Source organism: Cryptomeria japonica, chromosome 6 (genome assembly GCF_030272615.1).
Source record: "Cryptomeria japonica chromosome 6, Sugi_1.0, whole genome shotgun sequence".
In the NCBI taxonomy this organism is placed as follows: domain Eukaryota; kingdom Viridiplantae; phylum Streptophyta; class Pinopsida; order Cupressales; family Cupressaceae; genus Cryptomeria; species Cryptomeria japonica.
The window spans coordinates 445,977,527-446,004,750 of NC_081410.1; the positions used below are offsets into that span (position 1 = coordinate 445,977,527).

Sequence of the window (27,224 nt, forward strand, 5' to 3'; positions counted from 1 at the left end):
GCAAGGCAATGGCCAAGCAGAATCAACTAATAAAAATCTGATTAGGATCATTAAGAGGACTATGGAAGGCAACCAGCGGGTTTGGCATACTCAGTTAAAATCAGCCTTATGGGCTGATAGGATCACCCCAAAGAGGTCCACAGGAAAATCACCTTTTATGCTGGTCTACGGTAAGGAAGCAAGGCTTCCTATTTCATCCGAGTTTCCAGCACTAGACCTTGCAAATCAGTTGGACTCACTGGAGGAGGGCCCCCTTACAGTGAGATTAGCTCAATTGTTTGAGCTAGAAGAGACTAGAAAGGACGCGTTGAATAAGATAGAGCTTCATCAGGCTCAGATGAAGCGATCATTTGACATAAGAGAATCTCCAAGAAGCTTCCAGGAAGGAGATGTGGTGCTGAAATGGGACACCCTCAAAAGCAAACCTGGAAGGCATTCCAAGTTCGATGCATTTTGGAGCGGGCCTTACATTATTTCTGAATGTAAGCAGCACAACGCTTTCCAGCTCTCCAAGATGGACGGTAACGTGGAGCCAATTCCGGTCAACGGGATTCACCTCAAGCATTGCTTTTGAGGTATGATCGCAGCTTGTATATAATAGAGTAGGTTTTGGATGTTGAATAAGTGCTGCTGCACAGTTAGTTAGTTGCTGTTTAGTTTTCCCTAAGCGCTTCGTGCGCAGTTAGATGTTAGTTGTTTCAGTTTTGTGGAGGAAAGGCTGCTGTGAGCTGCCACAGTTTGATGAAGATGATACCTACCATATGAAACAGTGAATACATTCCACTGCCCCACATCATATATATCCACCTCATAAAGCTGGGACAGCTCACAGCAGTCTTTTAAGGCTGTTTTTGGTGAGGTTTTTGCTTAGCGCTGAGTTTCAGTAATGCAGGAGAGTGCTTTTCACAGGTGCTTTGTAGCTAACCTGTCATAAACTATCAAATACACATGTAGAATTCATAACAGCAGTCTGTCAGGACCGCTACCATGAACCCCACACCTATACTCAATAGGCTATGACAGCTTCAGAGGGGGAAAGGGAGAGAGTTTTGCAGGATTATGATGCATTTTTCCAGTTTTCACAAAGGTTGCAAGTGACTCTGTGCCCAATGAATTTTCAAGGCAGCTGGTCGAGATGTTTAGCAGGCAAACATATAGCAGATGTCGCCAAAAATGTTACCTATTTTTCGCTCCTGGCTGAAAAATAGGTTGAGAAATGCTAGCATGAACAAAAGAAAGCTAGTGTATACTTATTCTCTATTTTTGTGTTTTAAAGATGATGTTCCTAAGTACTTTTATTCTGTAACAACAAAGAGAAAAACATCTCATTGCAAAAGAAAAGTATTTTATTCATATTCAAAATTTCATCCCACACAAGGAGCCGTGGGACTAGCTACGTACATCCAATGCAGAAGGGAAATATACATATATGTATGCAAGTACAAAAAAAAAATGAGGCAAAGGCATGTCAAAAATGGAACCAGTCATTGCCTGAATGACTGGAACAGTTGAGAGACGCTCGTCGTAGCCTTTGTCTTGCTGCTCCACCTTGGTCCGTTGACGTTTTCCTTCTGATATCTGCAAAAAGTTGAAACAAACAATGTGTTAGAACATTTTGTTCTAAGCAATAGTTGGCTGCATTTCTGACATATGTACTAATGCACGCATATATATATATGATCCCTACGTACATCGAATGCATATAGCTCGCATCAGAAAGGAATCTCCAAAAGGCAAAAAATCAGATCAAAGGAAAGTCACCATACATATGCATTTTTGCTAACAGGTTTGTTTCATGTGTAGGAAAGGAAAAAGGACAGCTTGCTGTTTATGAAATTCACTAAGATGAGTGGAGATGAATGCGGCTCCCACAAGGGTTGAGCCCAGCTCATGTGGGGAATGGCAAGGTTTCATACAAATGATCAACAAGACGACATCTTATGCATCAAGCCTAAAAGATTTTTTATGATAAGCTGGAAAAGGCGTGATTGATCAGACATTTCAACAAATTCAAGTCAGCTGCGTCCTTAGAAATAATATTCAGATTTTAAGAGAACAATGTTTAAATGGCAGCTACAGTTTTTATAAAATATCTATTTTTAATGCACAGCATTGAATGGCAGATGACAAAAGGATGGTTTCTAGTGTTTGTTTTTCACCATTTTCAGTCCAAACAGTCATTCAAAGATGCACACAGCAGTAAAGTTATCAAAGGATGCACTTGAATCAGCTGTGAGTGTCAATGGCAATCAACTTTTAGAATATAATCCAATCAAGATGGGCACAAGAAAGATTACAAACAGGATGTGTCTTGGAACGTGCAGAGGAAGGAGCATATGGTAAAAATGAAACATCCATACTCTATCGGAAATGGATAAAAAGACATGGTATGATGCAAAAATCATAAGTAGTGACAAGAAGCCACATCGAGATGGCTGTGACTGTAGGTTCTATGTGAAATTTTATCGGGCTAATAAGGAGGATGTGCTTGATCTTGAGCATCGGCCACTATTTGGAGGCAGAAAAAGAAAAGTAGGGTTTTTGAGTTTGCTCAACCTAAAATGAGGAGGTGGAGACTTCTTGATAACTTTGGAAAAAGGCATATATACTGGGAACCTTCATTTTTGTAAGGGTTCTGATTCATTCATCTTGGAGCAGACTGTAATTTTTTGGTTCTCTCTGCAAGAATGGATGTCTTTGTAACACATTTTCAGGATTTATAAAGCTTGGTGATACCTGTTTGGCAAGGATAATAGCTTGGTTTGCTGTTCTACTTCTCATCTTTCTTTGTTACTGCATCTTCAGGGTTAGTCAGTTCTTTGGTGGTTGGCTTTTGCCCCCCTTAAAATTTACATCTCCTTTTGATGCCTTATGCAGAAACATATATACTACTTGCAGGTCATAAGCTGTGTTTTAATGATTAATAGTCTTAGGTTGTGAAAAAGGATTTTTTCCATCTTAGGACTGTGATTATCCAGCCTGTTTATGAAGCATTGATGCAAGGGTCATGAGTTGTTGGTCAGTGTAAAAAAAAGGGTTTATTATCATTGTTGTACTGTGTGTCTTTTGCTTAGATAGATTCCAAAAAGAATACCATCTGGTGCAATCACCTTAGATTCAAGTTTTAGTTTTACATTTTCTCCTCCTTACTCTTTTCCCTGAAGAAATTGTTAGTTTAGGTGCAGAATCTGAAAAGAACCAGCTTACTCTGGAGGTTCACTCCATTTTTTAGGCAACCCACAGGCCTAGGAGGGTTCCCATGTGTCACAAGCCTGCTGAGTTGATAGCTTAGCAAACAGGGGTGCAGTTTCAAGTGATAACAGATACAAGGCATCAAAGGGAGGGGAGAACGGATCCTCGAAGAAGTAAAAGAGATGGCTCACCATCGAGAGACCACCCTGGTCCCGCTATTAGAGGTAAAGAGGGAATCCCTTAGAATGCATGAAGTGGCTGCCACTACTCTTCCCCTCATGAGAGCTCTCTTCTGGACCCATGCACAGATTCCTGCATTGTCCACCATCCTAGATCCTATTAACATCAGCACTCTTAAGGAATGGTACTGGACTATCACCATGAAGAATGACACGAGAAATCATTGATAAAGAACACGATGCATGCGAGACAATTCTAAAAACCATGCAAGAACTCGGCAAAATGATCCTCCGATCAATGGTCTCGGGATGGCAAAATGACTTGTCTGATGAAGTGATACAGCCGGACTGAGAAGAATTACTAGGGATGGATAGGATCACCTTTTCCGCTAAGGACTTGAGTTTTGCTAGTCAATTCTATTTAGGCATGTGCTTCAAGTGTAATCGTTCCAACTGGAAGGATGGTTTGAAGCACGCAGATCAATACCTTGAAGGCATGCAGTATAAAATTCGTCATCCTCCTATGCCTCCATTCAATTCGCTACACCAATTGTGCCTCAGGTTCCAAGAATATGTTCATGAGGAATGTATAGCAGGTCGGGACCTTTGGCAAGAATATTTGCACGGCGAGGAAGAATTCCTAGAAAAGGGGTGTGAAGTTGAAAAAGAAAAGTGCTCTCCTAAAGTTGTTTTTCCTCTAATTTTGAAAAGTGCATTTTTTGGCCAAAAGGTCATGTTTGACTTCCAAGTCAACTAAATGTAAAACTTTATGTGTATGCACCTTTTGGGATTATTTTGGATAAGTTCTAATTACCTTTTTGGGTAGTTATTACTCCCTTTGGGGTAGTTGCTAATATTTACCCTCCATTTATGGGTATGGGTACCCTTTTTGTAAGGATGAATTTGAGCCTTTTGTTTAGATTAAATCTTGGCCATTCATCCATTTTTGAAGCCTATTTAAGGGACTGGTTTTCCCTCATTTTGTAAGAAGTTCATGGATTGTTGTTGAAGCTCTGGCGAAATTTGAAGGATTTAATGCAAAGTTAAGATTGTTTCAAGTTTCGTTGTGAGTGCATGGTCTCCTTCTTCATTAATTTAGAATTTTCAGTTATGTTCCCTTTCTGTATATAGCATTTCAAAGTAAACATCTGATAGAAGCCTCGCTGTTCATACCATTAGGGAATGGCTGACTGTCTTTCCTACTGTATGGTTAATCTGAACCTTTCATATGCTTAGTTCGGTTATTGAATGCTCACTGAATGGATGTAAAAGTTCTGATGTTGTATTTGATAGCATGAAAACTTAATTTTCCCTTGAAGATCACACTGGATTGATGCAAGTATTGTCCTTAAATGGCTGGTAATGTTTAATCTAGTTATTTGGAGGTGTCTGTCTGTTTACTGAATCTGCTATCTAGTTAAGTAATTTAGATTCTCTGCACCTATCTCTCTATCCTTCCTTTTCCCCTTTTTTTATCGAGAAGAATCTGCAGTCTTGCTAAAGACAGTATTAATCCAACTTAAACCATCTGATAAGTGAGACTATTAAAGTTCCAGAGAACTCATCCAGCAATTGCCTATTTTACCATAAGTCCCCTTGTGTCTCCAGCAAAAATACATCAAACCACTGAGTAATCCCACAGTCAAGACCTGACGAACGAAACCTTGAGGTTGTCCCCTTTGATCAAACGTAAGAAATAGCATTAGGGATTTCCTTATCTCAAGAGAGGATAGGATACTCAGCGAGTTCATTCTATTCTGTGTTGGCCATATGGAGTTTGTAGCAATGCGATTTTAGACACGTCAACAAAACCTTGTTAAAACAACTAGGTTATGGCTACAAACTATACCATCTTGGGAAGATTGACCAACAACATTCATGAGTTCAACTTCTTGTTGTTCCTATTGGTCTTCATCAACACATTGTATCTCCTTAGGATAGAATATGTTGGAATCATCATTCCTTATTTCATCCTTATCAAGTGCATTGATCCCTTCTACAAATTGCATGATTTCCGTAGTCCTACTATTCATTTTTTGTTCCATAGGAGTGGCTGCAATAGATGACTGATTTTCTGCTTTGTATAATGAACAATGAGCCATGCTAAGTTGTATGCAAAGATCCTCAGCTTCTTTTTCCTTGTCTTCAACAAATTTGATTGCAAGATCCCTATCCTTGAGTAATTGCAAATAATCTGATTTCATTCTTTCTAATGCTTCTTTGATTGTGTAAAGTTGAGCACTAGTGACTCCAGTTGCAACTCCCTTTTGTCTTTCCTCAATTTGGGTTTTCCAAATGAGGACTTCAATGAATTTATGAGTGTTGTCTCCTCTTGTTAATACCTGCACAACTTCACCTTCCGAAACCATAAAACGCTCCTTCAAATCTTGCACATCTGAAGGTCTTTAATCAAGCTCACCAAGGACAATGGGGTCTGCCACTCAATGAATTTTCAGATTTACTATCATCTATAGGAGCAATGTCATCATTAATATTAGCTGAACCACTAGTTGCTACCATGCAACCCTCTAGAGGAGATGGAGGAGAATCATTAAATTCAATCTCTTCAAAAGAATACTCTTCATTGGCCTTATCAATGCTGATTTCTAGTTCTCCAACATAGAACTTGGTGTACCCTTCACCTATACCAATTGATTCTTCCTCCTCTTTTTTGTTTATCCAAACTTCTTTTGTCAAATCAATTCTTCGATCCCATGAACATCCAAGTACTCACCACAAATAGTAACACATGTAGAACTAGCTTCATTCTTGACTTGAGGAACATTAGAACTTACAGAAGTAGTTTCCTCTTCTAGAACCGAATAATGGCAAAAGATTTTTGGAACTAGATGGAAAATCTTTTTCTATCACCTTTTCATTTATGCATTGGTGATTGGGCTTCCAATATTTTTTGCAAGAGAAGCATAGATTTTGCCTCCTTAACTCATTCTTGCTAGCCTCCTGAATTTTGCTATTGAAAAAGTCTTTTTCTTTTGTTTCTGATTTCTTTTTGAAGATGGATCTAAACCAATAGGGGTGCTCACGCAAGTACTAAAGATCTTCTAGTAGCTCTTCATAAGTCTTCATCTTTCTGATTAACCCTTCAGGATGGCAAGATACACCTGCTTTGATACCACTGTAAGGGCACCTTTCCTTTCTGCACTTATATTTTCAGTTTTGTGTGGTTTGTCATTTTGTCAAACACTTGGCATGTATTCATCTTTAGGACTGATTTTCTGAGTATGTTTTTTGTTTTAGAAGTTTAGAGTTTGTGTTTGATATTTGTTCTCAATGTCAAATCATAGATAAACACATATAAATGATAAACAATAACATGGGAAATAAATGATGAAGGAACACACCATAAATTTATGATCTCTCCTTGAAAAACAATGGAAAATACAATGATATCAGATTTGATACAGGTCTGATATTACTACAACAGCAAACGAGTTCCTTCAGATATGAGGGTTATAATTAATCAAAAAGATTTCACACATACCTGAATGCATAAATAGAAGCCCATTATCAAGTGGAAAGCACAACTGCCTCAAATGGTGACCAAATATGAAGTAGTTGGCTGATATAGGCAGCAAATGACCCTTGAAATTCTGATATATAAAGCTGACCTCCAAACACTAGCTGAACAATGCCAAACTCTACCAAAATATACCAAATCCTTCTTCAAAAATCTCCTCCAAACCCTATGCACAACTTAGCAATGAAATACTAACAAACCTTGCTCAATCAAATCAAAACCAGCTGCTAACATTGTTCACGTCACTGTAGCAGCACTGTTCATGTTCATGTTCATGCACTATTCACAACCTGTTCATGGTCTTGTTCACAACACTATTCACGCATTGTTCACGACACTGTTCATGTCACTGCAAATAGGCCCAAACTATAGATTCATACAACCTCCAATCTGCACATTAGCTCCATGATTGGATCCAAAACTCTGTGAATAAGTTCAATAGTGAATTCTGAATGAATTCACCTCTCAAGTAGAGCTGGTTTTTCGTCCTAGGTCACAAAAAACTAAAAATTGGAAGCTCCCAAATTCTCCAAGAGAAAATAATAAACCAAGCATGATCAAAATGAACTCTTAGGAGTCTTTTATAACTTTCTTGGGATAGCTCACATGCTTTTCCAGCCAATGTAGGATAAATAGATATACTTTTCTTTTTAATATTCAAGTCTCCAAGTACTTTTAGTGAAAGGGAACTTTTAATTTTTAAATAACTTTTCCCTTTTCTTAAATTCCCACATTAATAAAGTTAAATATTTAATTTAACTTTATAGCTTAACTTTATTGTTAAATAAATTAATAATCGCTTGCGATTATTAAAATCTCTAGTCAAGATCAACACATCTATAGGATATTATTCATGAGTTCTCTGTCGATCCAAACCTGGCCTAGATGACTTACTATAAATAGTAAGTATCCCAAAAACACATTGAAACACCTCAGAATTGTTTGCAATTGAAATTGTCTAGGCCAAATATCCTCAATATCCCTTTAATATCCTAGTTATCCTACAAAACCATGGAGAAATAGGCTAACGACAACCTCATACAACATGTGCTAGAAAGGGGACATTACATGCCTACATAAAGAACAAGTGCCAAAAGATTCTCCCCATGCCCATGTAGATTGTATAATTAGAATGGTAGCCCTTGAAACTAGAAGCAAGTGAAAAAATGTCTATCTTCTCATATTAAGCCTGGGGGACATGTTTGAGACCATAGAGTGAAATTTGAAGCCTACAAAGAAGTTACAAATCTTACACAAAACTTAAAGCTTGCTCCATATAGATCTCATAAGGATCACCATGCAAAAAGATACTTTTCACATCCATCTCTTATGTGGACAATCCTTGTGATGTAGCTAATTAATGTATAAGATGATTAGAATCCATCTTGGATTTAGGGGCAAAGGTCTTGGAATAGACAATGCTCTCAACTTGTGAAAATACCCTAGCCACAAAACATGCTTTGTACTTTTTGATGGACCCATCTACTACATATTTGGTTTGGTAGATCCATTTAAAACAAACCAACTTTCTTCCCTTAGGAAGAGGTAGAGGATCTCATGTGTGATTCCTCATCAAAGAAGAATACTCCTCTACTATAACATTGTTGCACTCTAGAATACTTTCTGCATATAAAAGTATTTGAAGATCACTTGAAATACCGTGAATAAAAAACTTGACACTAATTGTCTATGAGCAAATATAGTGAGAGTCAGTGGGATCACCAACAAAAGGTCCTACCTCAAGAGCAGTGTAGGCCCAATGGGGAAAAGATTATGCACTAGGAGATGGTGGATTAAGAACATCATCATCATCATCCACAAGAAGCAAAGTGTCCTCAAAAGATGGAGTAGGAAGTGAGGGAGAAGTAGGAGACAATGTATCCACCTATGTGAAGTGCTCATCAAATTGGACATCTTGTCAAAACAAGACATTTCTAGTAGTAGGATCAAACAACTTATAGGCCCTTGCATCCTCACAATAGGCAACACAAATCAAGGGTTGGATCTATTTCTCCATAGCCTTACACTAACCATCCAGAATGAATACTTGTCTCACTACCGAATAATCTGAATGAAGAAACATTAGACTTGACATGGGTACAAGCATCCTTAGAGTTGTTTTCCACATTGTCTTGTGGGGCATACAGTTCTAAGTATAGTTGGCACAATTCACTACTTCAATCCAAAAGGTGGGTGCCACATTATTGGATTGCATTGTATGATTTGCAGTTTGTTGTAAAGTTTTATTCTTTTGTTTGGCCACACCATTCTATTGAGTGTAAAGAATTGTGTGTTGATGCCCATTGTCATGCTCCTTGCAAAAGTCTTGAAATTCTCATTTCAAATGCTTTCCTCTATTATCTATGTAGATACGTCCAATAGAAAGATTAAATCTCCTTTCAACAAATGCTCAAGGGGCCTTAAAAGTAGATAAGAGCTCCCTTCTGTGCTTAAGAAAGCACACCCATGTGTGTTGTTAAATGTCATCAATAAAGGTGAGCACATACTAGGCCATTTAAAAAGGAGTTATAAACGACATAAGGTCACTATGAACCGAATCAAGAGTGCCTTAGCACATGAAGCCTTACCTTTAGGGAACGTGTCTTGATGATGTTTGCCAGGATTACAACCTCAACAAAATCTCTTTGTACATGAACTTTAGGAAGATTGATCATCATATCCTAGATGCTAAACTCTTGAAGTTAACCATAATTTAGATGACCATATTGTTTGTTCCGAATTTTTCTTAAGAATTTGCTTGTGCAATGAGGGATGATCCTAATGAAGACTCAAAACCATCAAACCTTTACAAATGGGAACTGTGATCAACCCACCCTAAATTAATAACAATCTTAGGATCTTGTAGCTATCAAATGACTACATCATGTGAAGTGAACTCAATTGTTTTTCCTTATCAAAATGAAAAATTCGATAAACAAAAAGGTTACTAGAAATATTTGAAACTAGGAGAACATCATTGATGTAACCATTTGGCAATTGTATTGTCCTTGATCCCAAAATTGAAATTTGTGAAGCCTCCAATTGCAATGTGAGAATATCATGTGAATGTGTCATATAGTGAGAAGAACCTAAATCAAGTACCTAATCATGTGATGATGAACCATGCAAAGCTTGAGCATAAAGGGATTGCTCTTTACTTGTGGAAAAGGATTTGAAGTTAGAAATCTTTTTCTGCTACATGGCTTTGTCCAAAGCCTCTAGCCTTTCCGAACATTTAGATTTGTCATGTCCAAGCTTGCCACAAGCTGCAAGGTTCACCTATCTTCTTTATTGTGGAGGAAGACTCATCCAACTAAAAAATGAGTTGTCGATTTTTTATTATTTTTTTCTTTGGTTTGGAGGGAGACTCACTACCTGAGGGAAATTTTGTCTTAGGCTTTTGACTATTTATACCTTTACCTTTGGATGATTGAGCCACAAAATTTTGGATCTTAGAACTAGGAAGTACATTCGACTAAATAAGTTTGGTCTATACCCTAACAAGATGCCAACAAAACAACTTGGGGCATCTTAAAATAAAATCCTAGGGCATCCATGGTGGAATAGAATGTAGAGGAGAAAACCTGAAAGGGACCCTTCAACTTAGACAAAATCAAGAAGATACATTCCTTATTAGATTTATCTTTCTCAAAACCCTTAGATTGTGACAACTTGATCTTAGCAAGGAAGTCTTCAGTTGAGGGATGATCATTAGGAGAGGGTGAGGTCAAATCTACCTCTAATTGCAATGCACAAAGCACATAAATGGTACCAAAAAAATCATTAACTTGTCCCATATTGCTTTGGTGTTGTGCACTTTATAATATGAAGCAACAAATTATCCGAAACTTGCAATCCAAGTAAAATCATGTCTTCATGCAATTTGTTTCTATATGCAAAATTTTCAAACTCCTTAGTGAATCCTAGTGGTTTTTTAGCCAACACTTGCCATAGTATCTCATATAGTAGTAGTTGTCTCATTTTTAGTTTCTATGTGTGATAATTGTGTGGAGTGAGGAGCTCAATAGTCCTAGATTATGTCATGATACTGACAAACTCCTACTGAGAAAAAAAAAATAATGGGCACTTAAATTGTGTCTTTCAATCTTTCCACCATCTATAGAAGTAAAAATTTCTCCCCCATGTGATCCAACATCTATGGATGTTGTGGGTAATGATACACTAGGCGGAAAACTCTTCAATGTAGTTCCTTGTTTTTTTGCCTTGCCCTCCATATGCAATCTAATTTCCTCAATCTTTTGAGTTGGACTTACGGTTTCACAACCTTTCACCCCTTTACCACCTATCCACATAACATGACAATAAACTCTCTTATAGCTGCCCTATATTTTTGGTGGCACAAATGGCAAAGCCATTCTCTACTCCCCTTTGTATATTTTTCTTATCACTATCAACTCATGTGGCAAATTACAATAGAGGTTTCTTGGGGTTATAAGGCCCTTGTGCAAATTTTTTAAGGAGTTTGGAAGGACATTCAGAAGGGTTTGAACTTGCTGGCCCCGGTACACTCCCACTCCCTAATGAACCCCTAGTGGCTGCCATACTTATATGAGTTCTACTTCTAGGTCCACTTCTGGATTCCACTTGAATCTCAACCTCATCACTATCACTACTAGTGCTATAACTGCTTCTCATAATTTTTGTTCGTTAAGAATTTCAAACAAAGCTGTAAGTTCAAAAAAAAAGGAAAAATAAACTACAATGCCCTTCCCTGTGTTATAAATCCTGAAAAAAACTTGGAAAAATGCAAACCAAATGAAAAAACAATAGAATGATGAAGAATCTACCTCTTATGCAATGGATTTGATGTCTTCTCCTTTTTCAACTGTTGTTCACTCCTTTTAACCTGGTGCTATTCCTTGATGCTCTTAACCACAACTTTGCAAATATTAAAATGAGAAACTTTTTTCCTTTTTGGTTGTTTAGGTATGTAATTTAGGTTTAGGTTTTGTTTGGAGGGGTTGGGGGGTCCTTGTGGGCCTGCCCATCCCTTTTCTTTCAATTGAAAATGTGCGTTTTTTTTAAAACTTACTTAAAACTATGCCAAGCCGTAGGGGCATCCCCTTCCTTCTCAAACATGTTATAATATGCTAAGCCGTAGGGGCATCCCCTTCCTTCTCAAACATGTTATAATATGCCAAGCCGTAGGGGCATCCCCTTCCTTCTCAAACATGTTATAAGGATGTTTCTCAAATTTGCTGGAGATAGGGATGGGGAGGGGACGCTTCCGAGCTGTTCGAGAGTCCCTGAAATGTCCCCTGTAGGGGACGAAGCGAAAAATGTAGGGGATGCATCCCCATGGAGCATAGGTTGTGAGGTTTCTTGCTTCGTACCCATATTGGCTAAGTAATCAGTTGCTGTATCCAAACTCTTTCAACTATGAAGAAGTTGATATTGGAAAAATTCTCTTTCAGACTTTGCATCTCTTCAACAAAATGATCAATTTGTTAATTTGGGCTTAACCTTTTTTTAGAACATTTAGAGAATCTCCTTTTACTATCAAATTTTTGAAAGAATGCTATTCTAATGCTTGCTATCAAGACCTCCCATTCTATCTCATTATTTGTATGCTTCAAAAAAAATAAAGAACTACCATATAAGAATATATCTTTTGAATCTCTCAAAATCAATAAATCCCAATTTTTCTTTAGATGCTCCACCAAAGTTCAAGTTTACAGATCGTTTCGGTGGTAGAGCCAAAAGCTCCTTTCTAGTATCCTTACCATCCTCCTTATTTGCTTCTTGAAAATCTCCATACTTTTTTCCTCTTATCCCTTGTACAGGGTTTTTTCTTTATAGTAGTCATACGGTTATTGGTATGTTTAAATTCAAAGTTAATAGGGTTTTCTATCATGATTCATAGGTTGTGATATTTGAAGGCTTAGTTGTCTGATATTATCGGTCTTTCTTGAAGGCAAATCTAAAAGGAAGGAGCTACATTCAACCACTAAAGTAAATGCTTTATCTGATAGTTGGGATGATGAGGAGAGAGGAGTAATTTTGCAAGTTTACGAACTGCTTTTTACATCTCAATGCAATGATGAGAAGCCATATTCACATTTTGCCTTTTTTATTAAATCTGTATTGGATATCGACATTACAGATACAGATATAGATCTATTTTTAACTTCAGATAAAATTGTTAAGGCAAAACTTTTGCCAAGTGGAAAAATGACTTTGAATTCGACCCAGGTATGGAAATAGAGGTGCAAATTTTTAAGTTCCAATCTATACATGATAATTTCCTTCCAATTATTTATGAATTTCTTTTTTTATGTAACTGACACTCTGTATTCTATAACAGTTGAGGAATGCAAAAGATTTTCAAGAAATAATTTTCAATGGAATTTATGGGAATCTAAGGAATAGGAAAATAATCACTGAAACAAAAAATCTATGGTGCAGTTCCTATATGTACCTCCTTTTGCCCTTAGAATCAGATAAGTCTGGTGCAATTGGTATTGACTGGAAATGCATTGAAACATGCGCAGCAAGTGCTAGAGAATTTAAATTACTTTCAACCATTTCAAAAGAGAACCATAGTACTATTGTTATTGATAATACAAAAAAGGTTCCTATGGCAGGATCAACGCATTTGTATAGCCAAGGGGAATCAGAAATTTTAATTCTGGCACGCGGCATTTGTGAATCTTCAAATTTGATAGATAAAGCAGTAGTTACGGTTCATAATGGAATGATTTACCAAGTGGTGAGTATTATTCATGACGCAACTGCTAAGAGTCCCTTCCCGTCAAAAAAAGATTCTAAGCCACGTTATGATAGCTACAGCGACTATTTTCAGAAAATGTGAGTATATCTCATCTTTTATAGTCTTAATGCCCATCCATGTTTATTTACATAAAATTGATCGTAATGGTTCTAAATTGCATATGATGATGAGTTTGCAGGCATGGAAAGAAACTTAAGCATTTGAATCAACCACTTCTTATGGTAAAGCATGTCGAGCAACTCTATAATTTTCTTGTAAAAGACCAGCAGAAGCCTATTGTGAATGAAGGAAAGTTTGTAGAGCTTCCTCCAGAGTTGTGTTTGAATTTGGGTGTTTCAAGTTCTGTTATGAGATCATTGTATTTGGTTCCATCTGTCATGCATCGCCTGACTTCTTTAATGCTTGCAAGCCAACTCCATAAAGCAATCAGGGAAGAACGCTCAGATTGCCCCCCTGTACCTGCATCGCTGGTACTTTTATTCCTAAGAACTTCAAACTGATATTATGTTTGCATTTTGTACTTCAGATTACTTGCTCCTCTTTTGTTCGTCACGGGTTGTAAGTTATATTTTTAACCTCTTAATGACTTTATTTTGTTCGTAGATAATGGAAGCACTCACTTCACGTAAATGCTCTGAGTGTTTTTCGTATGAGCGCTTGGAGTTATTAGGTGATTCATTTTTGAAATTTGTCATTAGTCAGCATCTTTTTATGAAATATGAAAATGAGGATGAAGGACAATTATCAGCACGTAGAGCTGAGGCAGTTTGTAACAAAACTCTTCATCGCTTAGCCCTGGATCACAATTTGGAGGTATTAAAATGTGATATTTCACTAGCTATTAGCTTAATAAATCTTGGTAAATATATCATAGGTTAGAAATCCTAACGCTAAAATGAGCTGCTGTTTAGTTTCATTTACTCTTTACTATTCATTTGCATGCTTTTTTTCAATTCATATTACTTGAAGCTCTAAACATTTATCAGGAAATCTAGAGTTTATAGTACCAACAGGAATAACCAATGCTGAAATCTTACACATAACAGCATTCGAATTCTAAAAATAGGAATAACTAGTTTTGAAATTTTGAGTAAGAGAAGTGTTTTTATGAGTTGTATTGACAAAGGCATAAATGGACAGGTATTGTGGTTTTCAACAGGCATACAATTATCTTTCTTAAAATCACTAATACATGTGTTCTTATGAAAAAATGACTTGAGGCCTTCCTAAAACTTTTATTTTAATATTTCTAAGTGTTATTTTAACATTGATTTATCTAATAATAAAATAGAATTAACACTTACCTAAAATTCATGTCTTACAATTTCCTAAATATAGACTGACTTTTCTGTTGTGTTTGTCTTCTCATTTGTCTTCTCAGATTTCCAAGTATTGAGAACTGTTATGTTCTTTTGTCTGAAATTTCTCATGGCTTGAAAATTAGTGGCAAGTATAATACGGACATTAATATGAAGGCAATATGCTGATATGTGTCTTCTTAGAGGCAAAAGACTTTTGGTTCTTTAAGATGATATTGGCTTTGTATTTAAACTGTTTGATTCAGTATTAGCTGATATTGTTGCTTATGGAAAACCATTACTTTCTTATTTGGAAAAGAAATCATTTTGATGTTGGGTAACTTAGAATTTTTTATTTATTTTATGTTTAGTCTAATATTTTTTCTTTCTTATTTAAATATGGTATTGAGAAGCTAATTTTAATTTGTTTTGTGAAAAGGGATACATTATAGATGAACTATTTGATGTGTGTAAATGGGTCGCTCCTGGGTTATTTTTTAGAAGTATTGTTCCCTGCACTTGTAACCCAGGAGATCCTAACAGTCTTCGAATGGGGGAAGTTTGTGACAAGGGACATCGATGGATTTACTCGAAAACAATATCAGATGTTGTGGAAGCTTTAATTGGAGCACATTTAGTTGGAGGGGGCACAAATGCAGCCCTTGAGTTCATGAGGTGGATGAACATGGAGGTTGATATTGAAGACAAGTCGGTGAAGATTGCATTCAATCACTCATTTGCTCATCCTAATGCATTCAAGACAGAGAGATTGAACACAAGTTTGGATGAATTGCAATTGCTTCTACGTTATCACTTTGAGAACCCATGCCTCTTAATGGAAGCACTCACGCATGCTTCAATTAATGAACGTGGAAGATGTTCCTACCAGGTAATATTATTTCACCTTTACATTGCACAATGCAAATAGTACTTTGATAATTCTTGCAAGAAGAAATTCTTCAAGAATATAAGACTGAATGTCAATATTACGTGTATATTTTACAGCGATTAGAATTCCTAGGCGACTCAGTGCTGGATCTTCTTATTACTCAATATCTATATTCAACATACCAAGAACTATCTCCAGGAACTTTATCAGATTTACGACAGGTAGCTGTTAATAACGAGAATTTTGCTCAAGCAATAGTGAAACATGGTATTCACAACTATATTCATCATAATTCAGATGAATTACGAAATCAAATAGCAAAGTTTGTAGAGGATTTTGAACGATGTAAAGGTGGCGATTGCCAATTTATATCATTTGGAGGAGGGATGCGTGCTCCCAAGGCAAGTTATTTAGTTTTACATTGTGAGAAATATCCCTTGTATATTAATATAAGTGCCCTCTTCAATTAAAACTAATGTAATTTTACCATTTTTCTTGGATGTAGGTACTAGGAGATTTAATAGAAAGCATTTCAGGCGCAATATTAGTGGATACCCAACTTAAACCAAATGTTGTATGGGATAAAATATACCCTATTTTGTCTCCCATTGTTACACCTGAAAATGTGGTACCACAACCACTACGAGAGTTGTATGAGCTTTGTGATCAGCAACATTATAAATACAATTGGAAGCCCATTATTAAGACAGGGAATGTTTATGCCGCCACTATACAAATACAGCTCGAGGACTTCAATATATATGGAGAAGGGTCAAATAAGAATTCAAAGCTTGCAATGACTAAAGCCGCCATAGATGCGTTGGCACAGCTACGGGTATTTTCAAACATTGCCTTCTCTCATGATACATCTAGTAAAGAAAGGCTAGGCACTAAATTACCAAGTATTTTGACGAAGAAGCCTTTAGTACATACATGCCTATAATAATGAAAGAAGATTAAGTAGTTTAATTGCAATATTTAAATTTAACTTTACCATTTGATATCATCATTTGGACAAGACTAATAATAATTGGGAATTTCTGATCTTGAAATAGTTGTTTTGTAAATAAGGTTAAGGGCATAGGTCATGGTCGCCATATCTTTGTCCAGAGTACAATAGACACGATTGGGAATGAAGCTCCACGTTTATCCAATCTCATTGCTCAAGAAAAAATGGTTTGACTTCAGTATAAATTCTGAGATTAATTATGAAGAGCTCTTATTTTTCAAAAAAAATTTATGCAAGTAATAGAAACAATGTTTTGATGCTAGATCAGATAATTGCTAGCAGTCCACAAATAGATTCGGAAGAAGTGGATCAATGTTGCGGAGGACAAGTAGATCAGGAGAAGAATTTGCTTTATAGCAGCAAATCAATGCAAGGTAAAGATCTTAATCAACTTTCACATGGATAAATAGATATAGCTTTTAATGTTCCCGAGGCTAAAAATAGCATATGGGACATCCAACCTTGACATAACGATCTTCTATATTTCTGTCCCTTTTTTATTCAAAGAGATGATAAGCATCCCCACCTTCTTAATTGTCTCCACATTGAATAAACTATGCCACGAAACATTTGTCATTAAGTTGGCATGTTTGTCCCTAATGTCCTTGAAAGCTTCAGGTTCTAAAATAAATTGTTTTTCCACTACCTTAGTATAGCAAAAAATACATTCCTTCTTCCCATGCCTCTTTAGGTCTTTTTGTAATATGCAACCCCATTTTGATTTTTTTTTTGCATTTTTTGAGGTTTTGGTTTTTTGAACAACAATGCTAAAATGCGAAAAATCATACAAAATACCAAAAATTGGAAATACCCACATGCATATAAAACTTCTAAATGACATTTTCAATTACTCTAAACAATACCCATATATAGATTTTCTAAATATAATGTTTTAAAACATGTTATATTTTCCGTTGGCATCCAATATGCAAGAATATGACTGATTTTAATGTGTACAATAGCTGCAATGAAATTTGGTTCGAACCTCCTTCAACATGCATGCAAAGAACTCAAACTCCCAAACACCCCCTCATCCAAAAAGTTCTCTAATTGAACCAAAGTGAACATTTGTGTGAAATCTCCCCTTCAAATTCCTCAAAGAAGTATCTTTCAACTCTACAAGGAATGTTATCTGTAGGGGTTTTCACCCTTACTAACCCGAATTGCAAAGCCCTCCTCAAGAAATCAAAAAATGAAGTATCAAATTCCAACACCCTAAAATGAGCTCTCAAGTCCATTAAATATGCTCCCTCACTTGGTCGTCCAAAAAAAGGAGGAAATTTTTTTAATACTTTATAAATTCTCCAAGAGGGGCGCTCATCCCTAGGAGACACACTTTTACCCCTTTTAAAAATAACTTATGATGCCTCATGGTCCTTTTTATAAAGTCACTTTATAACTTTAAATAACATAAGCTAAATATTTAAGTTAACTTTAATGTTTAATGTCATTTAAAATAAATACTACATCTACCATATCAAGCATGGGCTTAACACTGAAAATGTCATCTCCTGACGAAAGACAACTGCTAACTAACCCAACCATGCCCTAGGACCAACTTACTAAAACTAGTAAGTAGGGGAAAAATCATTTGAAACTACAAGAGACAACTAGAGTCTACTAGCATTGCTTTGTTAACCATCAAACATCGTGAACTTCCCTCATCAAATAGTTTCTAGCCTACAAGAACCCCAAGGAATAGGCTAACGGTCACAAACCAATAAACACCTTAGGAAGGGGACATTACACTTTTCCACCTCCTTGTTTCACATCGGAGTCGATGAGAGTTGCTTCTCAATTGAACAATGAGAATTTTGGTTCTCCTTGGAATACAAAGTTCACTAACAAAATGGATAATAGGTTGTCTAGACTAGAAAATGTGAATTGGAAGAGGGAAAGGTTGGTATATGGAGGACAAATGTACTTACACATTAGCTCTTAAATAATCTATCCATGTGTAAAATAAAATGAGCTATATGTCATAGGGAAATGCTATTCACATATAAAGTAAACAAAGTTTCATGGTGTTTTAAGGAGAGGAATGGTAGAAAACACTCTTTGGGACATTAGGAGATTGAGGGTATTTTTGTTTGGAGATTATATGGGACTACAATTAACAAATAGGGAAAAGTATAGAAATTTTTAATCATTTAGATTATAAAGAATTCATCAGAATTATGTTACATAATATTAGAATTGAATTGTGACTTCACATGATTGTGGACACATAAATTAACAAAAAACAATATTTTTATTGTTTTTTAATAATTAAAGCATCAAAACAAGGGTGTTGACCCTATATACAAATAGACCAAAGGTAGCATTAACAACACCGAGCAATTTATACTTGAAATATAAAAAACACATAAATTTTATAGGTAAACGAGTTTTTAGCATTATTAGAGTATAAAATACTTAACAAAAACTACCAAAAAAGGCAACCACAAGGTGGTCAAGGAAACATTTTGCCCCAGTCTTTAGTAAGGAATTTAAATAGATCCTTATAGTTTCCTTCATTTTCAGCATCTTCCCCAAGGACCTTCTACAACAGGCACAAAGTGGTGGTTAAACTATGCATAACTTTCAAATTGAACTTGGAGATGTGCACCATCTTTTTCTCTAGGTTTGTCACCTTCACTTTCAGAGCAGCCAAGTCCACAACAATAGCATCACATTTAGCATAGATCACCTTCATTATTTTCATTGTTAATGTGTATGTATGACAAGTATTAAAAAGCAGAAAGACTACAACTACCAAATAATAAAAAATAAAAAAATGAAATGGTAACTAGATCTCCTATAATGACATTGGATTTTTGTTTATAGATTTTGCATCAAAATCAAAGTCTAAGTTTGAGTCACTCTCATGAGGGACTAATTTGTCCAACAATAACCCATCCAATTCCTCATATGTCATATCATCAATTTGTGTGGCATTGGAGTCTCATGATACTAATGAGTTTGCCAATCTTGAAGTTATGCCTAATCTTTTTCTAGAGATATCATATCAAAATTTCTTTCTTTGAGTCTCTCCCAATATGTGGGACTAACTTATCCAATGGTTCCCTTATTAATTTGTCACATGTCTTTTCATCAATTTTTGTGGCATCTTGAGGAACAACATTCCATCATGTTGTTGGAGTCTCACAATACTTGGGAGTTTGTCAATCATGAAGTTGCATGGCTCTAACTATATACAACTGCCAATTTTGTCACATTTTGAGAGGTAAGCATATTCCTTGTGATAGACTAAATGAATTTGTATGTGGACCTATTCCTTTCTATAAATAAGTCACTCACAACTTATAAAATACGAGTAGCAAGCAACTTCAACTCCATTACATCCTTACCATGCCATGTATATTAACTTTGTGCTCCAACCAAAACAAAAATCATGCATGGAGAAATCTATTTCATGGTATTAATTGATGACTATTCTAGAATAAATTGGGGCACATTTTTGAAAGAGAAATATGAAGCTCTTGAAAATTAAGGCATTCAAAGCCTTAGTGGAGAACAAATCAAGTTTGAAGATCAAATGTCTTAGATTAGATAGAGGAGGAGAATTTACTTCAAATGAATTTGAAGACTTCTTCGAAAAGCATGGGATAATAAGACAACTTTCAACTGCAAGGACTCGACAAAAAAAAAAAGGAGTGGTGGAACTTAGAAATTATAAAATAGGCCTAAAAATGGCTAGAGCCATGTTAAATGAGTCAAAATTATCTCACACTTTTTTGATAGATGCAGTTCATACATTGGTTTGTATCTTGAATCATGGAAAATCAGAGTAAACAATAGCAAAACCCCATATGAACTTTGGAAGGAAAGGCCAACACTTGTGAAGTATTTTAAAGTTTTTAGGAGCAAGTACTATATTAGAAGAGACAATGAAGGTTTGGGAAAGTTTGATTTTAGGTGTGATGAAGGTATTTTTCTTGAATATTCCACAAAGGATAAAGCTTACCAATGCTATAATAAAATATTGAACAGGTTTATTGAAAGTATAAATGTAAAAGTTGATGAAGAAAGGCATTAGAGGGAAATGGCTCAATAAGTTGATCATTAAGAAGAAGAAAATTGCAAAGAAGAGGAAGTAGAGGTAGAAATTGAGAATGAAGAAGTTGAGCAAAAAGAACCAAAAGGGCACCATCCATGATACCATCCAGATTTGTCCAAAAGAATCATCTAAAAAACTTGATTATTGGGGACAAAGATTTCAAAATTTAGACAAGGAGACTTCTTAGTACATTAGAACATGCAAATTTGTTTTTACTCTCCACAATATTGTAGTAACCCAGATTTGTCCAAAAGAATCATCTAAAAAACTTGATTATTGGGGACAAAGATTTCAAAATTTAGACAAGGAGACTTCTTAGTACATTAGAACATGCAAATTTGTTTTTACTCTCCACAATATTGTAGTAACCCACCAAAATTGAAGAGAAGTCCTCAAAAACAAAAATCTTAGCTGAAATGAAAATTGACTACAAAGGAAAATTTTACTTGAGAATTTCTTATGGAATAGCCAACACCTCTTTTTGAAACTTGTACATCTTTTATATAAAAAAATTTCAAATTTCCACTATCTAATTTTTAATTGAAAAAAAAGAGATTCTCTCCCAATTTGGCCTTCATGCAAATTGATTAGACTTAGTGGGAGGAGTTACATGCAAGGTGGTGGAGAAGCCTCTAGAATCTTCTTATTCCTGCTACAACATGTGCCTTAATTTGGGTGAGGGAATTTAAATAACCAATAAAAATATATATATATATATATATATATATGTTTTCCATGTGTGTGTGTGATTTATTATTTTTATTCCTTTACAATATTCATTCAATAGTTTATCCAAAAGAAATATAATAGAGTTTGTAAAAAGGTGATAAAGGAGGGTTGTGACATCCTCCCCCCCTTAATCTGTGCATCGTCCCGATGCACTTATTAAATGCATTCAAAAAGAGTTTATAGTCCATGTTCAAAACAAAAAAGGAAACAACTACTGCATCTCCTTAGTATCCTCCCACGTGGCATTCTTTTCGTCATACTGGTCCCATTGCACTTTGCACTGATCAACCTCTCTGTTGCGCAACTGGCACTAGCGCCTCTCCAAGATTCTGAATGGCTCTATCATTATTCCTCCCATTTCTTAGACCTGTAAAGCATCCCAATTCAAAATGTGTTTCTCATCAGGTACATACTTTTTAAGAAGAGATACATGGAAGACATCATGGATTCGGCTCAATTGGGGAGGTAAGGCCAACCGATAAGCAACTGGATTAATTCTTCCCAATATTTCAAAAGGTCCGACATAACGAGGTGCAAGCTTAGTCTTTTTCCCAAATCTTATGGAACTCTTGTGTGGCCTAACCCTTAGGAAGACTTTCTCTCCTACCTCAAACTCCCTTGGTGTCCTGTTTTTGTCTGCATAACTTTTCTGCCTATCTGAGGCTTCCTTCAACCTTTGCCTAATCTCCTTAGTTTTCCTTTCCATTTCTTTCAACACATCTGGTCCAATAATCACTCTATCTTCAAGACTATCCCAACTCAAAGGTGTTCGACATGGTCTACCATACAAAGCTTCAAAAGGCGCCATTCCCAAAGATGTTTGATATGTATTATTGTAGGCAAACTCTACCAAAGGTAGGTACTCTTCCCATTTCCTCTGTTGGTCCATGCAGTACATGCGAAGCAGGTCTTCCATAATCTGATTTGTCCTTTCTGTCTGACCGTCGGTTTCCGGATGGTATGCGGTGCTAAAATTTAGTTGAGTTCCTAGAGCTGATTGAAGAGTGGTCCAAAACCTTGAAGTGAATCTTGCATCTTTGTCTGATATGATTTTCTCTGGTATTCCATGCAACCTAAATATTTCCTTAACGAAGCGTCTAGCCAAGGTGGGTGCATCATCCGTCAAATTTCCTGGTATAAAGTGTGCCACCTTAGTGAGTTTGTCAATTACCACCATTATTGCATCATGCCTAGAAGGTGACATGGGTAACCCTTGTACAAAATCCATGCTAATAACTTGCCACTTATGTTGAGGTACATCGTGCAATTGCAACAATCCAGCTGGGTGTCTATGTTCTGCCTTTACTCTTTGACACTCCAAACATTTAGCTACATACTTGACAATATCGCTCTTCAACCCTTGCCAAAAGTATAACTTCTTTAGATCTGCATAAAGTTTGTTAACTCCTGGGTGGCCTGAATAAGGGGCATTGTGAGCCTCCGACAAGACTACTTCCCTTAAGTTCCCTGAATTAGGAATATAGATTCTATTATTGTATCTGAGCAACCCATCTTCATCTAATGTATACCCTTCGACCTTAGGATCGGTCGGGTTGTGTCTTATAGTTAATTTGACTTGCTCATACCATGGGTCATGCCCTTGTTCATCCATTACTTGCCTTTTGAAGGAGGTTTTGAAGGTTGCTATAGTCATCAAGTGTCTCCTCCTACTTAAGGCATCTGCCACCCTATTTTCTTTTCCCTTAATATATTCAATTTCAAAATCATATTCACTTAGAAACTCTAACCACCTTCTTTGTCTGGCATTTAAGTGAGGTTGGGTAAAGATGTATTTTAGTCCTTGGTGATCTGATTTTAGCTCAAAGGGCTTCCCTAGCAAGAAGTGTCTCCACTTTTGCAGGGCATGCACAATTGCTGTCAACTCTAAGTCGTGGGGTGCATAATTGACTTCATGAGTCTTTAGCTTCCTAGATTCGTAAGCCACTACCCCTTCATCTTGGACAAGTACTCCTCCTAACCCTTCAATAGAAGCATCTATTATGACTGTGAAGTGTCCATTTGGATCTGGTACCTTTAGAATGGGTGCTGAAGTTAGTTTTCCCTTCAAGATTTGAAATGCCTTATCACTTTGCTCGGTCCACACAAACCTTTTGCCCTTCCTTTGCAACGAGGTGATGGGGTTTGCTATCTTAGAGAATCCTTCCACAAACCTCCTATAGTAACCTGCTAGCCCCATAAAGCTTCTTACCTCTGAAACATTCTTAGGGATTGGCCATTCTATTATCGCCTTTATTTTATCTAGGTCGACTGCTATTCCTTCTTTTGATATTATATGCCCAAGATAGTGAATCTTTTCCTCAAAGAAGGCACATTTGGACAATTTCCCATATAACTTATGTTCTCTCAATCTTTGCAAAACAATTTGTAGGTGCACTAAATGTTCCTCTTCATTTCTAGAGTAAATCAATATGTCATCCAAAAATACCAAAACAAATTTATCCAAGTAGTCATGGAATACACTATTCATTAGGTTCATGAATGCAGCTGGGGCATTAGTTACACCAAAAGGGACTACTGTGAATTCATAATGTCCATACCTCGTCCTGAAAGCTGTCTTCGAAATGTCTTCTTCCTTAATTCTGAGTTGATGATACCCTGACCGGAGATCTATCTTTGAGAAAACTGCCGCTCCTTTCATTTGGTCAAAAAGGTCCTCTATGCGAGGTAAGGGATACCTATTCTTTATGGTGACTTTGTTCAACATCCTATAGTCGGTGCATAGTCTTAAGGTTCCATCCTTCTTCTTAACAAATAAGACTGGCACTCCCCATGGTGATACACTTGGCCTTATTAATCCCTTAGTTAAGAGTTCCTCTAATTGCATTTTGAGTTCTTGTAATTTGGTTGTGTTCATCCGATAAGGTGCCCTTGATACTGGTTCAGCTCTTGGGAGTACTTCGATAGAAAAGTCAAACTTCCTCTTGGGGGGTAAACCGGGTAATTCTTTTGGAAAAACATCCTTAAACTCCTTTAAGAAAGGGGTATTTTCAAATGTTGGTGTATTTTCCTCCTTTCCTTCATCAATTTCAACCATAAAGATTTGTCCTCCTCTTCTCCTTTCCTTCTTTAATTGCATTGCTGAGATAGTTTCTATATTAATGGGTTTAAACTTTCCTTGGATTTTGACCCTTTTCCCCCCATCATCCAAACATTCAACAACTTTGTTATAGCAAGCTACATTAGCTTGATGGTCTGCTAACCAACTCATTCCCATAATTACATCATATAATCCTAGGGGTGCCACATAGAGATCTACCCTTGTTTCGAACTTAGGGAATTGTACCCTTGCCCTCGGTAAACACTTAGTTACTTCCCTAGTTGCCTTATCCCCATATTGAACCGTCCATGATGACTCCATTTGATTAACTTTTAATGCATATTTGTTCACTAATTCAAGTGAGATGAAACATTCAGATGATCCAGTGTCAATTAGAATTGATATTGGTTGTTCAAATAGTGTACCTGTAGTTTCCACGGGAACATTCTGGTATCTTCTTCTTTGGTTCCTAACCGCTGCATGAATCCTCTGTTGGGGCCCTTGTTGGGGTTGATTGGCCCTAATTTGTCCTTGCATCCTGGGGCACTCTCTAGCAAAATGGTTTTCCCCGCACATAAAGCATCCACGTGGAGGACCTCTCCTACCTTGATTTCTAGGGGGATCATTCCTTGTTTCATTTCCCCTGGGTGGATAAGTTATCCTGTTCTGCTGGTCATTCCTGTTATAGTTGCCCCTGTTATTATTGCCACTGTTATTATTGCCCCTGTTATTATTGTCCCTGTTATTATTGCCCCTGTTATTATCATTTCCATTCCTCTGATATTGATTAGGCGGTGGTCTCCTTTCGGAAGAGTTATTCCTTTGACCCTTGTTGAAATTAGTGTTTCCATTGAATTCTTGCTTCCTTTTAAATGAGTGGTTTCCATTATAGTTCCATCCTGCTAGTGTTTGAATCTTCCTCTCTTGCCTTAGGGACTTTTCAAGTACTTCATTCATATTTCTGGGTCCATGCATGTCAACCTCTGCCCCTATGTTGGTATTCAGCCCCAAAATGAATTTCCTTGCTTGGCCTTCTTCATCCTTTTGGTACATAGGCACATATTTAAGCAACTTGGCGAACTTATCCCAATATTGTTGAACGGATAGGGGCCCTTGACGTAGATTATGGAATTCTGTCACTTTCTCATCAAAGAACAATTGAGGGAGCCACCTATCTCGAAAATGGTGAACAAATTGATCCCATGTGATCGTATCCCTGTTATACCCATTTTGTTCCTTGGTGTTGGTCCACCAACTAGCCGCCTCCCTTGTGAGTTGATAGGAGCCCCATAAAGCCTTGGTTGTTTCGCTAAAATCTCTTAGCTCAAAATATTTTTCCATTTCATTTAGCCAATTCTCAGCCCCTTCACCAATCTGCCTCCCATCGAACTTAGGAGGGGTGATTTTCTTTAAATCCTTGGAGAGTTCCAATATGTTATTTTCCTTTCCATTACCCATCACATTTCCTTGATTGCTACGAGGGTTTCCATTCTCGGTACCACTTCTGTTCTCATAGTCATTCTGCCTTTCCCTAAGGTCCTGCAGTGATTGTTCCAAGAAGTTGATTTTATCTCTTTGTTTGGTTAGAAGGTCAATTATAGCTTGGACCCCATCTCCGTTATTCCCTGGGTTGTGTCGATCTTCTTCATGATCTTCCTCATGGTTTCCTTCATGGTTTTCCTCATGGTTTTCCTCCCTTTGACTCCTAGTACGTCTTCCATTACCCCTTCCTCTTCCTCTTCCTCTTCCTCTTCCTCTTGCCATTCTAGGGTTTACCTGAAAGTTAAATTATGTAGTTAGTTTCCCCCCCCCCCCCCCCCCCCCTTTTTTTTAAAATAGAATAAAATTTAATTTCTATTATTGTAAAACATTCCCTTAGTTGAATAAATTGAAGTGAGCACAAGGCCTAGATTTGAACCTTTGCTCTGATACCACATGTAGTAACCCACCAAAATTGAAGAGAAGTCCTCCCAAACAAAAATCTTAGCTGAAATGAAAATTGACTACAAAGGAAAATTTTACTTGAGAATTTCTTATGGAATAGCCAACACCTCTTTTTGAAACTTGTACATCTTTTATATAAAAAAATTTCAAATTTCCACTACCTAATTTTTAATTGAAAAAAAGAGATTCTCTCCCAATTTGGCCTTCATGCAAATTGATTAGACTTAGTGGGAGGAGTTACATGCAAGGTGGTGGAGAAGCCTCTAGAAGCTTCTTATTCCTCCTACAACATGTGCCTTAATTTGGGTGAGGGAATTTAAATAACCAATAAATATATATATATATATATATATATATATATATATATATGTTTTCCATGTGTGTGTGTGATTTATTATTTTTATTCCTTTACAATATTCATTCAATAGTTTATCCAAAAGAAATATAATAGAGTTTGTAAAAAGGTGATAAAGGAGGGTTGTGACAAATATAATTGAACTTTACAGAAGCAAGTGAAGACAAGGATTTGATAAATGCTATGGAAGAGGAATTGGATCAAATCAAGAAAAATGAAACT

At 36.5% G+C, this 27,224-nt stretch overlaps 1 protein-coding gene across 5 annotated transcripts in view; it reads left to right on the forward strand.

Moving 5' to 3' along the window:
* The window catches only part of LOC131037540 (endoribonuclease Dicer homolog 3), a 100,061-nt gene that overhangs the window by 61,610 nt on the left and 11,227 nt on the right, over positions 1-27,224 (forward strand). For 3 of the 5 annotated variants that reach the window (XM_057969726.2, XM_057969729.2, XM_059207404.1), the window contains 9 exons: positions 12,845-13,122; positions 13,235-13,737; positions 13,839-14,130; positions 14,264-14,473; positions 15,398-15,847; positions 15,964-16,248; positions 16,353-16,682; positions 16,919-17,023; positions 17,125-17,230. In XM_057969726.2, the coding sequence (XP_057825709.2) occupies positions 12,845-13,122; positions 13,235-13,737; positions 13,839-14,130; positions 14,264-14,473; positions 15,398-15,847; positions 15,964-16,248; positions 16,353-16,682; positions 16,919-17,023; positions 17,125-17,230 (2,559 nt within the window). Of the gene's footprint in view, positions 1-12,844; positions 13,123-13,234; positions 13,738-13,838; positions 14,131-14,263; positions 14,474-15,397; positions 15,848-15,963; positions 16,249-16,352; positions 16,683-16,918; positions 17,024-17,119; positions 17,233-27,224 lie in introns of those variants that run through there. The other 2 variants (XM_057969730.2, XM_057969731.2) reach the window with 2 other exon arrangements.